The 14348-nt window shown below is 36.0% G+C and overlaps 1 protein-coding gene and 1 long non-coding RNA gene across 2 annotated transcripts in view; one reads left to right on the top strand and one right to left on the bottom strand.

Annotated features, from left to right (window-relative positions):
- The window catches only part of ANP32A (acidic nuclear phosphoprotein 32 family member A), a 46873-nt gene extending 45652 nt beyond the window's left edge, over nt 1-1221 (bottom strand). The window contains exon 1 of the mRNA XM_074294704.1: nt 693-1221. Coding sequence (XP_074150805.1) covers nt 693-740 — 48 coding nt within the window. The 5' untranslated portion in view covers nt 741-1221. The remainder of the gene's footprint in view (nt 1-692) is intronic.
- On the top strand, nt 884-8408 carry LOC141558064 (uncharacterized). The gene is made up of 2 exons (XR_012486947.1): nt 884-1226; nt 8310-8408. It is a non-coding gene; the product is annotated as an uncharacterized LOC141558064 (long non-coding RNA).
- Nucleotides 8409-14348: the final 5940 nt, after the last annotated feature.

Raw genomic sequence — 14348 nt, 5'->3', positions numbered from 1 at the left:
ACTTTAAACTCGAACCATTTCCAACTCCAGCGCATCCCCTCTCCCCACACTCTCTTCCCAAGGGGGGGGACTTAGCCCGAATATATCGGGAACTAAACCCGACTCGAGAAGCACAAAACTTATTGTGTGCCGTGTGCATGGGAAGGGAGGGGGTTCGGGGTGGGGGGGGCTCTCTCCCTTTCTTCCTTCCTTCCTTTCTTTCTCTTTCTTTTTTTGGGAGGGGGGGTTCATTCTGAGGCAGCCCCTTCTTCCTCCCCCCACCCGCCCTCCTTCATTTATCTTTCATCCAGACACCGACTCACTGGAGCAGCGGGCTCGTAATGTGTTATTTTTTCCCTCATTCTCTCAGACCACAACGCGTGCGCCTTCTGGCCCCCCAATGGGGTGTGCACACTCACACACACACACACACTCTCTCTCTCTCTCTCTCTCTCACACACACACACACACACACACACATACACACACACACACACACACACAGGTAGTCACACACCAAGGGCAGCGGCGGCAGCGGCGAGAGCAGCCGGAACATGCATGGCCATTGCAACCCCCACAACCTTGCAATTCATTTGCAGACAGGCTTCCTCACCTACCCCACCCCCGCGCCCCCCAAACAAAAATAAGAAATACACCACCGCTATCCCCCCAAAAAGTGGAGATACACGGAGCTATTTTTGGCAAATGCTTACATCGGAGGGCTTCCTGTTCCGCAGCTCTAAACGAATCCGTTTCTCCATTTCTACCTCTCGTTCCCTCTTTGCAGAAGTCTCCCGCTTGGGCGGTATTCAATCAATAAACCCCGAACCCACGGCAGCGCGTTTTAGGACTTTGAAGGCTCAACCAGCTCCGCTTGGTTCTCGAGCCCCCAGCACCCGCGGCGCACACTAACCTGATCGCCGCGGAGGCGGGTTCTGCGGGCCCCTTCGGCGGAGCGACAGCGGCTCTGACCAATCATTATGATGCAGGGCCTCCCGGCGGCGGCCAATGAAGGCGCCGGCGGCGGAAGCCAAGACCAATAGGCGAGCGGCGGATTGGGCCAGGGGGGCACTGCTCTCGGGTTGTGGTGCCGAAGACGGACCCCTTAGATTTCGGGGCGGCTGGAAAGAGCTGCGGCCGCTCGGCGGCAAAGTAGGGGGGAGAAAAAGGTGATGGCGCCTCGAGGTGCCCAACCGCCATGACTAGCCGCCGCCGCCTCGGCGTTATTCCCGGGGGCGGGGCCGCAGGTGCGTTATGGAGGGGGTGCGGTTGGGCGGATTCCGCGTTTTGTCGGGGTAAGAGAGAGAGAAGGATAATTAGAGTGGGGGTCCCGCCGCCGCCAAAGGCTCTGGGATGAGGCCTGAGAAAGGCCTGGCGTGGAGCCGGGGGTCAGGCCCTCCAGTCGGCGCGGGCGCCGCGGGGCGGGGCAGGGCGAGCGAGCATCCTCTCGTCCCCCCCCGTCCCCCCCGCAGCCGCGCCGCTCCGCGCGTGGGAAGAAGGGTGGGCGAGCCTCATAAAGATCCGGAGTGGCGAGGGAGGACCGGGTATTCGGGTAAGGGAAGGATGTTTGTGGTTTATCCCACCATCCATCCCTCCGTCCTCTCTCCCCCCGCTTCCTGCCGCCCCCCCCCCCAGGAATTCCTCTGCCCACCGTCTCCCCACCGTCCCTTCCCCGGGCGGGGCTCAGCCTCGCCCCGCACTCGTCCCCCAGTTGTTCGAGCCAGTGAAGTCCTCCCTCTCCTTCCCCACCCTTCCAAATCAATAACAATCACCCTGTTATTCCGCGGTGTTCTACGGGTGCTAGATGAACTTAAGATAGCAAACTATCTATCCCCTTCCCAGGTACTTCTAAAGCTTCCAGAAAGAGAGGCTTCCTCCCATTTCCTCCCCTCGCCGCCTCTCTATAGGGGCGGTTAAAGAAATAGGACCTGAAAAAGTGACTTTTTTTTTTTTTCCTAAAGGAGGAAGGAAAATAGGGTGAGGGGCGATGATTTTAGTAAGCTTTCTTTACGTACCCTCTGGCCTTTTAACTAAAGGGAAAGTGAAAAGTATTATAAACATTTCCAAGACTTGGGTCACCACTTTATCTTTTGATTGTTATCAGTGACTACCTAATTTGGTTACATTTAGATTATAGAGGAGATCAAACTTGGAGAGTTTTCTTCAAAGTTTAGATATTAATTTGAGGTGGGGATGGAGAGACCTTGGAAGCTTTACAAACACCCAGAATACTGATCGATTTTCCTTAACTTTTCATCAGTGAAAGTGAAAAACAGTTGTCCGTTCAGCTGGGCTCTGTGGGACACTCTTGCTTTTTCCTTTGGTTAAAGTTTAGAGAAATAGCCTTTTTTTTTTTTAAAGTGAGGAATGGGCTTTAGAGATGATCTTTTCCAACCCACTGACTTTTCAGTGAGAAAACTGGTCCAGGAGAAGTTGCAACTTGCTGAAGGTCAAGCAACAAATTAGTGGTAAAACCTGAGACTAACCTGACTTTCCAGCTATAAGATTGTAGAATTTCAAGCTGGGTGGAGCCTTCAAGATCATTTAGGCCAACCCCTTCATTTTACAAATCAGTAAACTGAGGCTTAGAGAAGTTAAACCCTTTGAACATAATGTTTGTACCTATTTCCTCATCAACAAAACATCAAACAGCTTTTCTGCCAGATCTAAGAATGTTGTATGTGTATTGGGGGAAGGGTGGTAAGGAGCAGACTTGCTGTATGTACAATAACTGTGAAATATTTTCATAATTTTCCAAAACAATTTCATTTTTTTTTTTTACACATAAGAAAATTTTTTCCTGCAGTGGAAGAGAGAATCAAAAAGGATAAGAAATAAACAATGTACATTTATATAAACAAATAGAAATATACACTGGAGAGAAAACTCTAGTCACCATAGGATATATTAAACTGACAGATTACAGATTTAGGCTTCTCACTAGAGAATGGCACAGAGTATTAATACCAGAAATATATTTACCTTAGTTCTCATTTCTGATAAAATACCAAGCAATAAACAAAACATAAAGGGACGAAATATTTAAAATTTGACTAACAAGGAAATGCAGACTAAAGAATAAAAGTGAAGATGTTCGCTTCTCAAATGTGCCTATTTTTTCAGAGCAAGTTAGCTTAACTTTTTTTCATTGGGTCATTGGGTTGTATGTGTTCATGGGAAAGACACATCTTTATAAACTGACTTCAACCTTATTAACCTTTGAACAAAATAGATTGGTATAATCAATTTTTTATATTATTTTTGATTGAGTCTTCTCTCTAACTGCATTGTTTTTGAAAATAGCAATGGTTGAAAAATAATCACACTTCATCCAGGCTTATAATACTTTAATACTAATAATAGCTTCTTTGAACTTAACAAAAAGTTTTTGCCCTTGTAAGATGTACAAACATGTGTATCCTTAGGCCTTTCCACTGGCAGGGATCTTTCAGCTGCCTTGTTCTAATCTTTGAAAATGCAGAGTCATCAGTAATTCCTTCACTTTTATGGGGAAATCAGAAATTATCGTTTTCCTCCTTAATGTACTGAGGTTTGTTTTGTAGAAAAAACAAAACGGCCCTGAGAAAGCAAAACTTCCTCTTTGCCCATGATTTAGTTACTACTTAAGAATATAGTGCTTAAGAATGTATCAAAATATAAACTCAGAAAAACTTAGCTAAGAACACTTGGATTCAACGAACTATATGGCAACTGTAACATAACACAGAAGTTACATTTTTAAAATAAAAGGATCTTTTGCTACAAATCCCAGGAATGAACTAATAATTTTAAGATACAGAAATAATTTAAAGATTTTAAATTGTTTCAACAAAAACAAAACCTCTAAAGATATTCATATTGTGTGTGTATTATTATACTGAATGGAGCTAGTATTATAAATAACTGTTTTGATAATAAATTCACACTGCCAAGTAACAATTTATTTTTAAGTTGAGGAATATATAACCCGTGTGGCAGAAGAGAAAAATTGTTCTTTTGTCATAAAAATACTCATTTTTACCTGGCCAATCAGGTTTTGAAATTGTATAGATAAGCCCCAATCACTCCCTCCAAGCAGAGATTAATTGAATATTTTATGTAAGTACTAGAAATAGTAGGATAAAAGTCACGTACTATACAGAGTGCATGTGAAAACAAACTGAAAATTTGAATATAACCCTTCCTTGGGACAGTCAGATGGGAGAGTTGGAGAAGAGGGCCAATGAAATGACAAGAGTCTTAAATGTTGTAGAAGCATATTTATTTTGTCCATTTTGATAGAAGATTTTACATAACAGTTTAGAAAATATTTCACTTTTCTACTAAACATTACATAATATATTCTTATTTCAGAAATAACTACTAAACATTGAAATAATCTGAAAAGTAGAGTTTATAATATAATTAGTACATTAGGGTTTTCAAAATATGTTGTCCAAATTAACTCACTAGAATTGTCCAACAACTCTAGGAAATAGGTATTCCAAGTAGTATGCTCCATTTTACAGAAAAGAAAATTGAGAATAGAAAGTATTGTTTACTTGATCCAGGTCTCATAGTTAAAAAGAGGATGTTTTCTTACTCTGTCTTGGTAAATTATTGCAAAGTACTTGATATCTAGTCTGAATCTCTTACAATATAATAATAATCACATATTGCTATAGCATTTTACCAGTTAGAAGGCATTTTTCTCCCAACTACTCAGTTTAATAGGTATCACAAATATTATTATCCCCAATTTGTAGATGCAGAAATTGACTTAGCTGAAATGACTTACAAGTTGAACAGTAAATAGCTGAAACCAATTGTGACCTGCCTTCTGATTTCTTATCTATAGCATAAGGAAATTGGATTAGATCATTTTAGAGAATCATCCTGTGATCCTCTGACTACCTAATTTGCTCTTCTGAGCAAAGGTAAAGTTGAAGAGGTTAGTTAGCATCCTCCTCATAAATACTCATAATAATTAGAAGACTGAGCATATTTTTTCTTCAGACTAAATAATTACACACTAAAACCCATCCATTTCACTGGAAACCTCTATATAATATAGTTCTGATTCGTAGACCTCAAAGGCAGTTATTACAAAGCATCAGTGTGATTTTTTTCCTTTTTGTATGTATTTGAAGTTTTCTTTAGGATTATAGATTATTCTATTAAAGTCTAGTGTTAGCCAACACATTAAATTAAACCGAGGTGTGAATAAAAACTATATTGAGATTGTATTTGAAATGTTTACTTTTAAGAATTGCCTTTTGCTTAAAAAAGACTGTGCTTTTCCAAGGTTGTTACCTATCACTTTTATGTGTTTATTTTATATATTTATTTAAAAGACAAGAAAAGAGGATATTTTGTGCCAGTATTTAAATCTTGATAGTTATATGTGAGAATCATTACTTGAAAATATTACCATGTGTGTCATTTTAAAAATCAATAAAAAGTTAAATGTTCTAACTTTTAAAGACAGTATCTCAAAGAAAATTAAAACTATATCCTCCTTGTAATTGTTGTTTAAGAGAATTATATTAAAAATAAATTAAGCATTAGTGAACCAGCTTCTGACAGTTTCTAAAGAAAATATGAAGTAAATAATAGTTACAATGAATCAATCTTTCATTTTCAACAGAAAAATCTGAGGATGTAAGAAAGTATTTTTTTAAAAAACAGGAAAAATTATTTTTATATTTTAGGACAAGGATAAATGTTTTAGATACAAATAATGGAACAAAGTTTGTAAAAAAAGAATCTATGGGCTACTTGGGTATAATTAAAGAAGTCAAACAAAACTTGAAAAAACATACAAAAATGTCTTCATTCAGACTACAAATTTGAGCCTGATAAATCAGCCTGGGCCAGAATTAATCTTTTCATAGTCTCAGAACAAAAAGTTTATTAGGTGAATGAATTGCTTAAACAAAATTGTAAGAAGCATAAGTTACAAAAGAAACATATCTACTTAATGAAACTAGGGCCTTCAGTACCTCTGTTTGATAACACCTGATTAACAGTTTGATACACTATGTACTTGAAAGTAATAAATGGCATTCACAAGTTTTATAGCTTCTACTTATAACTAATTTAGACAAATTTTCATGGAGTTGATTCTGTTGTAAAAGGTAAGACTTCTGAAAATAGGATATCTGGAAATCTTGAAACCTAGTAATAATGCATGGTGGCAGAGATGTAATCATTTGAACTGTCACAAATGACCATACCAGTGAACTCTGCTGCATTAGACTAGGCCCTCAAATGATAATGTCAAAAGATCACAATTTTGACCTTTTTAGCAAATGCAATAATCTGGGCCAAGAATTTACTTCTGACGGCAAAAAGATTTATGCCATTTCGGATGAGTGAGAATTATTTTAAAAAATATTTTTAAAAGACAAGCATGACAAATATGCCATACTAAAAATTTAGTGACAGCTTATGATTCTGCATCCTAATGACGAGAATGAATAGCATGGATAATTCTTAATAGTAAGCAAGCCAAAGAATAGTTTCTATTTGGCTTGTCTGATTGGTCAGACATGTCTGATATTTTAAGTCTTCACAATAATTCAAACTAAGGAAATGGTTCTGTAAAGGTCTGTCTGTAAACCTTATAGTTAGCTCAAGTCCTTCCCTTCAACTCTCTGTTGGGAATAGATTACATCACCTCTCAGACTAACACAAAGAGCCAACCTAAAAGCAGACTTGACCTCTGTGTTAACCTGTTCATTCACACCTTCCCTGGAGGAGAGATATAATTGATTTAGCTTAAAAGGGCCCCTCTTTCATCTCTTTCTAGTCCAGAGTAAACAAAGATACTCTATATGCCAACAAAGTATTTAAGTTGAGTAAATGATATGAAAATTGGAGGGTAAGAGTTAACACGGTATAATTCACAGTGGAGAGATATGATTGAAAACTATATGAGTTAATCCTAAAATATAAAATTTTCAAATAATCATATTTTGTGCTTTTTTGTAAAAAGCAGAAGAAAATGTTGGGATCTCCAAATATTTGATGATACATAATTTTGATGTACAGTAATGGATTGTCTTTAATGGGTTTCTGTCCATTTTAAATGTTCTGTAGACATTTAAAATCCATTGGACAGAAGAGTACACTGTAGGTAAAAGAGGATGGTGTAAGTAGTAAAGACATTTGAGACATATTGTATCATGCAATAGAGAAGAAGAGGGCTTCAAGGAAGGATATTGCCTTCAAGGACAGTTTGAAAGAAAAAAATGTTGGTAATAAAAGAAAAGTGAAAGTCACAGGTATATCAGTGATTCCAATTCCAAAGACTAGAAGGGCAATAACAATTCAGAGGAAACATTTCTGAAATAACTGCATAAAGGAAATATATTGTCACCTTTTACATAATTCTGGGCCAATAATATTACATTTGGGAGGTTTCATCTCCCAAAAAGCAAGGTACCATGTTATGCTGAGCCACCATAGAAATGGTTCTAAAATTCATATGTGACTATTTATATCCCCCCACAATAAAATCCAGTAACTCCTTAGAGATAATGAGCATATTTGGCATTTAAAACATTTATAACCTGGCCTTTTCCTATCGTTCCAGTATTCTTACATTATTTCCCTCCATGTGCATTACAGTCTAGTAACTGGCCTCTCCAATCTCCAGGCTTTTGAACTAATCTCAGCCTCTTAGAATCTTTGTGATTTTCCCCCCAAGACTCAGCTCAACCACTACCTTCTACAGAAACCCTTTCATGCTTTTTTTCTTACCTACTAGTGCTCCCACTATCTGAGGTTTCCTTGTATGCCTTTGCATGTATCTTGTATCTATCCATATTTGTATGTATTGTCTCTCTGGGTAGAATGTTAGCCTTTTGGGACTAGAAATATTTTATTTTTCACTTTTTATTCCCCTTAGATAGACCCATCTAGAGTTCAAAAAAATTCCCCCAAAGCTAAATATAAGGTAATTTTTGGCTTGTTTGCTGTTAAAAGGACTATTCATGTTACTAACCCTGTCCATCAGGATAGAAAATAACAAACTATTCCTGGATTTTTAGTATGGCATATTGGATCAATAAAATGGCATTTGAGAGATCTCATCTGGGAAAAGTTCATAATATCGGGTTTTAATGACAATTTTTCTCATTTTTCAAACAACAATTTGGGATCTGGATACTAATCCCAGTTCTTCCTGAAAGCATTATTATTTGAGTGAGTTTTTTCAAATGTGTAAAATGAGGAGCTTATACTACACCATTTCTAATATCTAGCTCTAATGTTCTTTGATTCTAGGTTGGTCTGCATATAGTTATGCCTCTAAAAGAATTCAACTTGTTTTTGTTCTGTCTTTACAGATATTAAGGCATGCTTTGAATGAATGGATTTGTCTCATAAAGAACTTAATACTTCAACAAAAGTAAAATTCATCAATAAAAAATTAAGACTTGATCAGACTTTTTTATTATAGCTTTTTATTGACAACATATACATGGGTAATTTTTCAACATTGGCCCTTGCAAAAACTTCTGTTCCAACTTTTCTCCTCCTTCTCTCCAACCCCTCCCCGAGATGGCAGGTAGTCCTATACATGTTAAAGTTTATGTTAAATACATACATATATATATATATATATGTGTGTGTATATGTATGTGTGTGTGTATATATATACATACACATACATATACACACACACATTTATACAGTTGTCTTGCTACACAAGAAAAATCATATTTAGAAATAAGATAAAAATAACCTGGGAAGAAAAACAAAAATGCAAGCAAATAATAACAGAAAGAGTATAAATGCTATGTTGTGCACAATCATTTCCCAGTGTTCTTTTGCTGGGTGTAGCTGGTTCTGTTCATTACTGATCAATTGGAACTGATTTGGATCCTCTCATTCTTGAAGATAGTCACTTCTATCAGAATTGAGCCTCATATAGTATTATTGTTGAAGTATAAAATGATCTCCTGGTTCTGCTCATTTCAGTTAGCATCAGTTCATGTAAGTCTCTCCAGGCCTGTCTATATTCATCCTGGTAGTCATTTCTTACAGAACAATAACATTCCATAGCATTCATATACCACAATTTACCCAGCCATTCTCCAATCGATGGGCATCCATTCAATTTCCAGTTTTTAACCATTGCAAAAAGGGCTGCCACAAACATTTTTGCACATAGGGGTCCCTTTTCCTTCTTTAATATCTCTTTGGGATATAATCCCAGTAGTAACACTGCTGCATCAAAGGGTATGCACAGTTTGACAACTTTATGAGCATAGTTCCAAATTGCTCTCTGCAATGGATGGATCTGTTCACAACTCCATCAACAATGCATGTGTCCCAGTTTCCCCACATCCCCTCCAATATTCCTCAGGATATTTTCCTGTCTTGGATTTAAAAATTTTAACATTTGATATCAACCTTTTTAAAAAATCTACACAAAAGTCCTAGATTTCTATTTATACAAGTTTTGAATAGATTGTTATTCCTTTCTTTACAATCCATAACATTCAAGTAGTGCCACAAAACTAATACGAGAAGCTGCCATCTATTTTTTAAAAAGTACTGGTAAATGAAGAAAAGATGAGAGGTTGCTTATAAAAATCTCTTTTTTGAGGTTTAAGTAGCTTCTTTAAATGAAATTTAAATACCAATAGGCATGACTAGGAAGTTAGAATTGTTAATTTGACAGCTTTATTATTATTACAAATTAATTGAACTAGAAACAAAAAATTTCTGATTTCCAGAACCATTTTTTAACCATTCCAATAAAAGTTGATTTCTAGTAAAGTTCCTACTTAAAAATTGCATTTTGAGTTGTCTTTTATAATTTGTATTAGGAAAGGTGAAGTGAAAAAAATCATTTTTGAAATACTTGCTGTGTGATAGGCACTGTGCTAAGTAAGCCCTTAACATATATTATCCCTTCAGCTTCACAACAATCCTCAGAGTTGGAGACCCAGGAATTAAAAAAATCCCCAAGTTTTGTAGCTATATCATATCCTCTTGCCACTTAATAATTGTCTCCTCTATAAACTATTTCATAAATATGGATCACCTTAACAATTTATTTGTTTATTAAAAATCATGCTACTTTAAGGAGATCCTTTGTTGTTGATGTTGAAAAAGTCTTTGCATATGAAAGCTACATTTTTCTTCCTTGTATACTAGAAATATCCATGAAAATATGGATGCTTTGTTTTATTAGGTTTGGAAGGTATTTTATGGAAAAACTGCTAATCAAAGGCAAATCTGTAAGAACATAGGATGATCAAATTTTAATATTCAGTTCATGGGGCATTTTTTAGAACTTTACTAAGGCCAGACACTGCTAGTCCTGGCAATAAAAAGCTGATATAATATTAACCCTCAAGGAGCTTATATTCTGTCAGGGAAAAGCGGCATGACATAGTTAAGTAAATATAGAATGCATGTAAAGTATAGATGGACATCACTCATACCATGGAGAATCAGAAAATGCCTCTTGTAGGAAGGGGTAGCTAAGTGGTATAGTGGTAATAGTGCTAGGCCTGGAGTCAGGAAGACCTGAGTTCAGATGTGACTTCAGATACTCGCTGGGCAAGTCACTTAGCTTTGTTTACCTCAGTTTCCTCATCTGTCAGATAAGTTAGAGAAGGAAATGGCAAACCATTCCAGTATTTTTGCCAAGAAAACCCCAAATGGGATCAGTAGGGCATAATTAAAATGACTGAACAATAACAAAAGGAGGTGGCAATTGAATCGTGATTCTAAGAGGAGAGGAAGAAGAATGTCAAGTGGGAAGGACAGCCTCTGAAAAGACATGGATGGGTGAAAGTTGCAATGTCCCACAAGACACAAGTTCTAGGACTGGTGGGAATCCCATTTCCTGTGATATCTTACTTTATAGGATATCAAATAAAACAGTTTCCTGGAATAAAGATTATGTTTACTGAAAATTAAATCTAAATGGACACATTTGCTAAAAATAAAATAAAATAAATTAGAACTCTGGCCTGTTTTTACATATTGAGATATGAAAAAAGTATTTGCTCTTTTAACAAATTGTACCCTTATAAAATATTTGAATTGCCATTGCAGATGCATGTCCTAGTTATATAGAGTCTCACTTCATTGAAGCTAAGTAAATCTATTATAAAACCTGGCATAATTTAAAAAAAAATCTTCCTCACTTTTCCTAGGAAACACATTATCATTGTTGTTCACTAATTTTGTACACATACACATTTACACAGTTGAGACACTATTGCATGTATGTATAGCTTATGGACAGCTTAGATGATAGTGAAGTAGGATTACTGGAACTAGAATCAGGAAGATCTTAGTTCAAAGCCAGCCTGAGATACTTAATTGCTGTGTGACTCTGAGTGAGTCACAGGCTCTGCCTTTTCTCACCTTTAAAACAGGGATAATTGCACCTATAAAATTTATAAAGTAACTCACAAACTTTAAAATTCTGCATAAATGTTACCATCATTATTCTACAAGAATGATTCTCAACTGTTGGCTGTTTTGAAAATCTCTAGAGGAAGAGATTCAATTATTTACCTTTGGAAAAAAAGTTCCAACATTTAATAGCATTTGAAGTCAGAAAGATGAAATCAAAATACTTTTACTAGGTACTATGACAAGATAACAAAATCCCAGAGGCAGACAAACTATTAGGAAATGTAAAATTTACCTATACTGATATCTACTGGTTATGTACATTTTTGTGATCTGTATTTTTAAAAGCTAATCTGTTGTATTATTTCAACCTGTTGTTATTGCTAATTATATGCAGATGCAGAAAGAGAGCAACACTGATGAATATGAATTGATAGGATTTGGATCTTCTGGAACTTGAATTGTCTTTATTTTGTGGTTATCAAATTGTTTAAATTTAAGCACAGACATTGGCCTGCATAAACTGTGTAAATATGGTTCTAACAATTCATTTTCACTTTACCTTAATCTACCCATTTTATATTTTATAAGCAGTCACCATTTCTTTTGAACTAATAGTAATAAATTTTTCTTTCCATTTTCATGTCTTGTTATAAACTGCTCTTCTATTCGCAAATCCAATTTCTTAAATTATTATAATTGAAATTCTAGATTAAAAATACTGCTTTAAGGAGCCTGAAAATTAAGAACTCATATTTTTAGTGAAAAAGCTAACTCAGACTTCAATAAGAAATGTAGACCATAAAGAGTTAAAGAAAAGGTAGCATGACCTCATTGAAGGAAGGGGAGAAGAAAAGGGAAGGGTGGTGCTGGCAGGGACCAAGTAAGACATTCCAGAGAAGCAAATGAGTCCAATGAGAACCCAGAAAGGCAGAATTCCAGATTGGTTGCTGTAACAAAAAAACACCATAGTGGTGAAAACACTGTTTGCCTCTAAATATACCACTGGATTTGAAATATGTGAAATGATGCCAAAATAAGTGTACATGTGAGAGCTATCTCGATTTCCCCTCATTTTTACATCTAACAGGTTGCTCTGTAACTTTAATCACTAAAATGTTTCACTTCTCTTGAGTAAGAAATTTTTATTTCACCCTTTTGAAAATTAACAGAATAATTCAATTATATGACCAAAGTTTTACATATCTATAAAAATGCAATAAATATTTCTTCAATTTCTAAACTTTCCTTGGATATGGGAATTGTAAATTAAAGCTAAAATGATAGACATTTTAATGTTACTTGTTCATAATAAACTCAGAATATTTAATAAACTTTTGGTAAATGTCTTTTGTCATTTTATTAAATAGCCAATAAGATCCCATTCAAAAAAAGATAAAAGATATTAAAATGAAAATCTTTGATAGCAGGTAACCTAATATGTTTCATGAAACTTTTGTGATCTCTTGTCACAGTATTTAGCCAGTGAAGAAAATAAGTTTTGAACAGCATCCCTTCAATTGATATGCAAAAGATCATCTGTTAATGTGACTAATGGTAGCAATTGGTTATTACATTTATATTGTTAAATGGTACATAATGTCTAGTTTCTAGATTTAGTTAGAATGTAGGTGTTAGCTGTGTATGTATCATATAGAATATCCAAAAAAGTGAATGTTTCTTATTTTCTGATGTTGCCATTCTGATTTTAGTTGAGAGAAGGATTATATTTAAAAAGTCTTAATTTATTATCAAGTGATTAATAAATTAGGATCTAGGATAAACCATTGGGAATCAGAAATGGGAAAATTTTGTATCAAAATCATACTTCTGAATTAGGACTTGGAATTTTAGTTGGACAATGTAATTTTTGAATACCAGAAATCTATTGATTCCAAATTCCTGCAATTATTGCAAAATATTTCAAATCTGTCCCCTCCTCATTGCCAGCAATCCAATTTGGGCCTTCAAAACCACATATAGAATACAACAAATCTTTAGTTGGTTTCTATGTTATTAGTTTTGCCCCATTGGTCCATGCTTTCCACAGACTCATTTAATTCAATTAAGCAATTAATATGTGCCCAGTATGTGTAAGACACTGTGCTAAATGTGGGACATTCAAACATGAAATACACAGTCTTTGCCTTTAAGAAATTTGCTATCCCATTTGAAAAAGAGAGAGAGAGAGAGAGAGAGAGAGAGAGAGAGAGAGAGAGAGAGAGAGAGAGAGAGAGAGAGAGAGAGAGAGAGGAACTGAAAAATCTATGAACATTTGAGAAGGGAGTAATCAATTCTAGCTGGAAAGATTTATGGAAAAGGTGACACCTGAAGTTGATCTTAAGGAAAACAATTTTTTAACAGAAGTATGACAAGTTCCAACTAAAGAGAACAGACAGAAGAAGAAAAGCAGATAAGAAGGGGGGATGAAGAGCAGTTCAATCTGATTAGAATATAAATGTGTAAACACGATTAGGAATTGGCCATGTAATTTTATTGATATAGGAAAATCCTGGAAACTATCTCTGTAGAGATAATCTGTAACTTTTGGTCTTAGAGTTATCTAGAGGAATAAAGATGACTTGCTGAGACCACAGAGTGGGTAAAGGGAAGTAGTGTGAAAGGAAAGTGCTATTTTCATTATATGACTTCCTAATAAAAAATTTAATAATTTCCCAAGTTGTATATGACAACTCTACTTCAAGCCTTTCCTTCAAACCTGGAGTTCCTCAATACCAAGTCTTCACTGTCATCCAGCAAATAGCATCATTGCCCCCTATACACAACAAATTCTATATTCACTCCTGCTTTTGTTAAAACTGCCAGCTCTAATTAATCAAGTATTTAGTTCTTAACCATATGCCAGAGCACTGGATAGATGCTGATGATATTGGCAAAAATTACCTTCCCCCAAAAAAGTCATTTTATATAAGGGAAAATGCCATATGGAACAAATATAAGTACATTATATTAGTAAATGCATGGTAATATTTTTGAGAGGTGGG

Source organism: Sminthopsis crassicaudata, chromosome 2 (assembly GCF_048593235.1).
Source record: "Sminthopsis crassicaudata isolate SCR6 chromosome 2, ASM4859323v1, whole genome shotgun sequence".
In the NCBI taxonomy this organism is placed as follows: Eukaryota; Metazoa; Chordata; class Mammalia; order Dasyuromorphia; family Dasyuridae; genus Sminthopsis; species Sminthopsis crassicaudata.
This window is presented reverse-complemented; position numbering and strand designations above follow the sequence as displayed.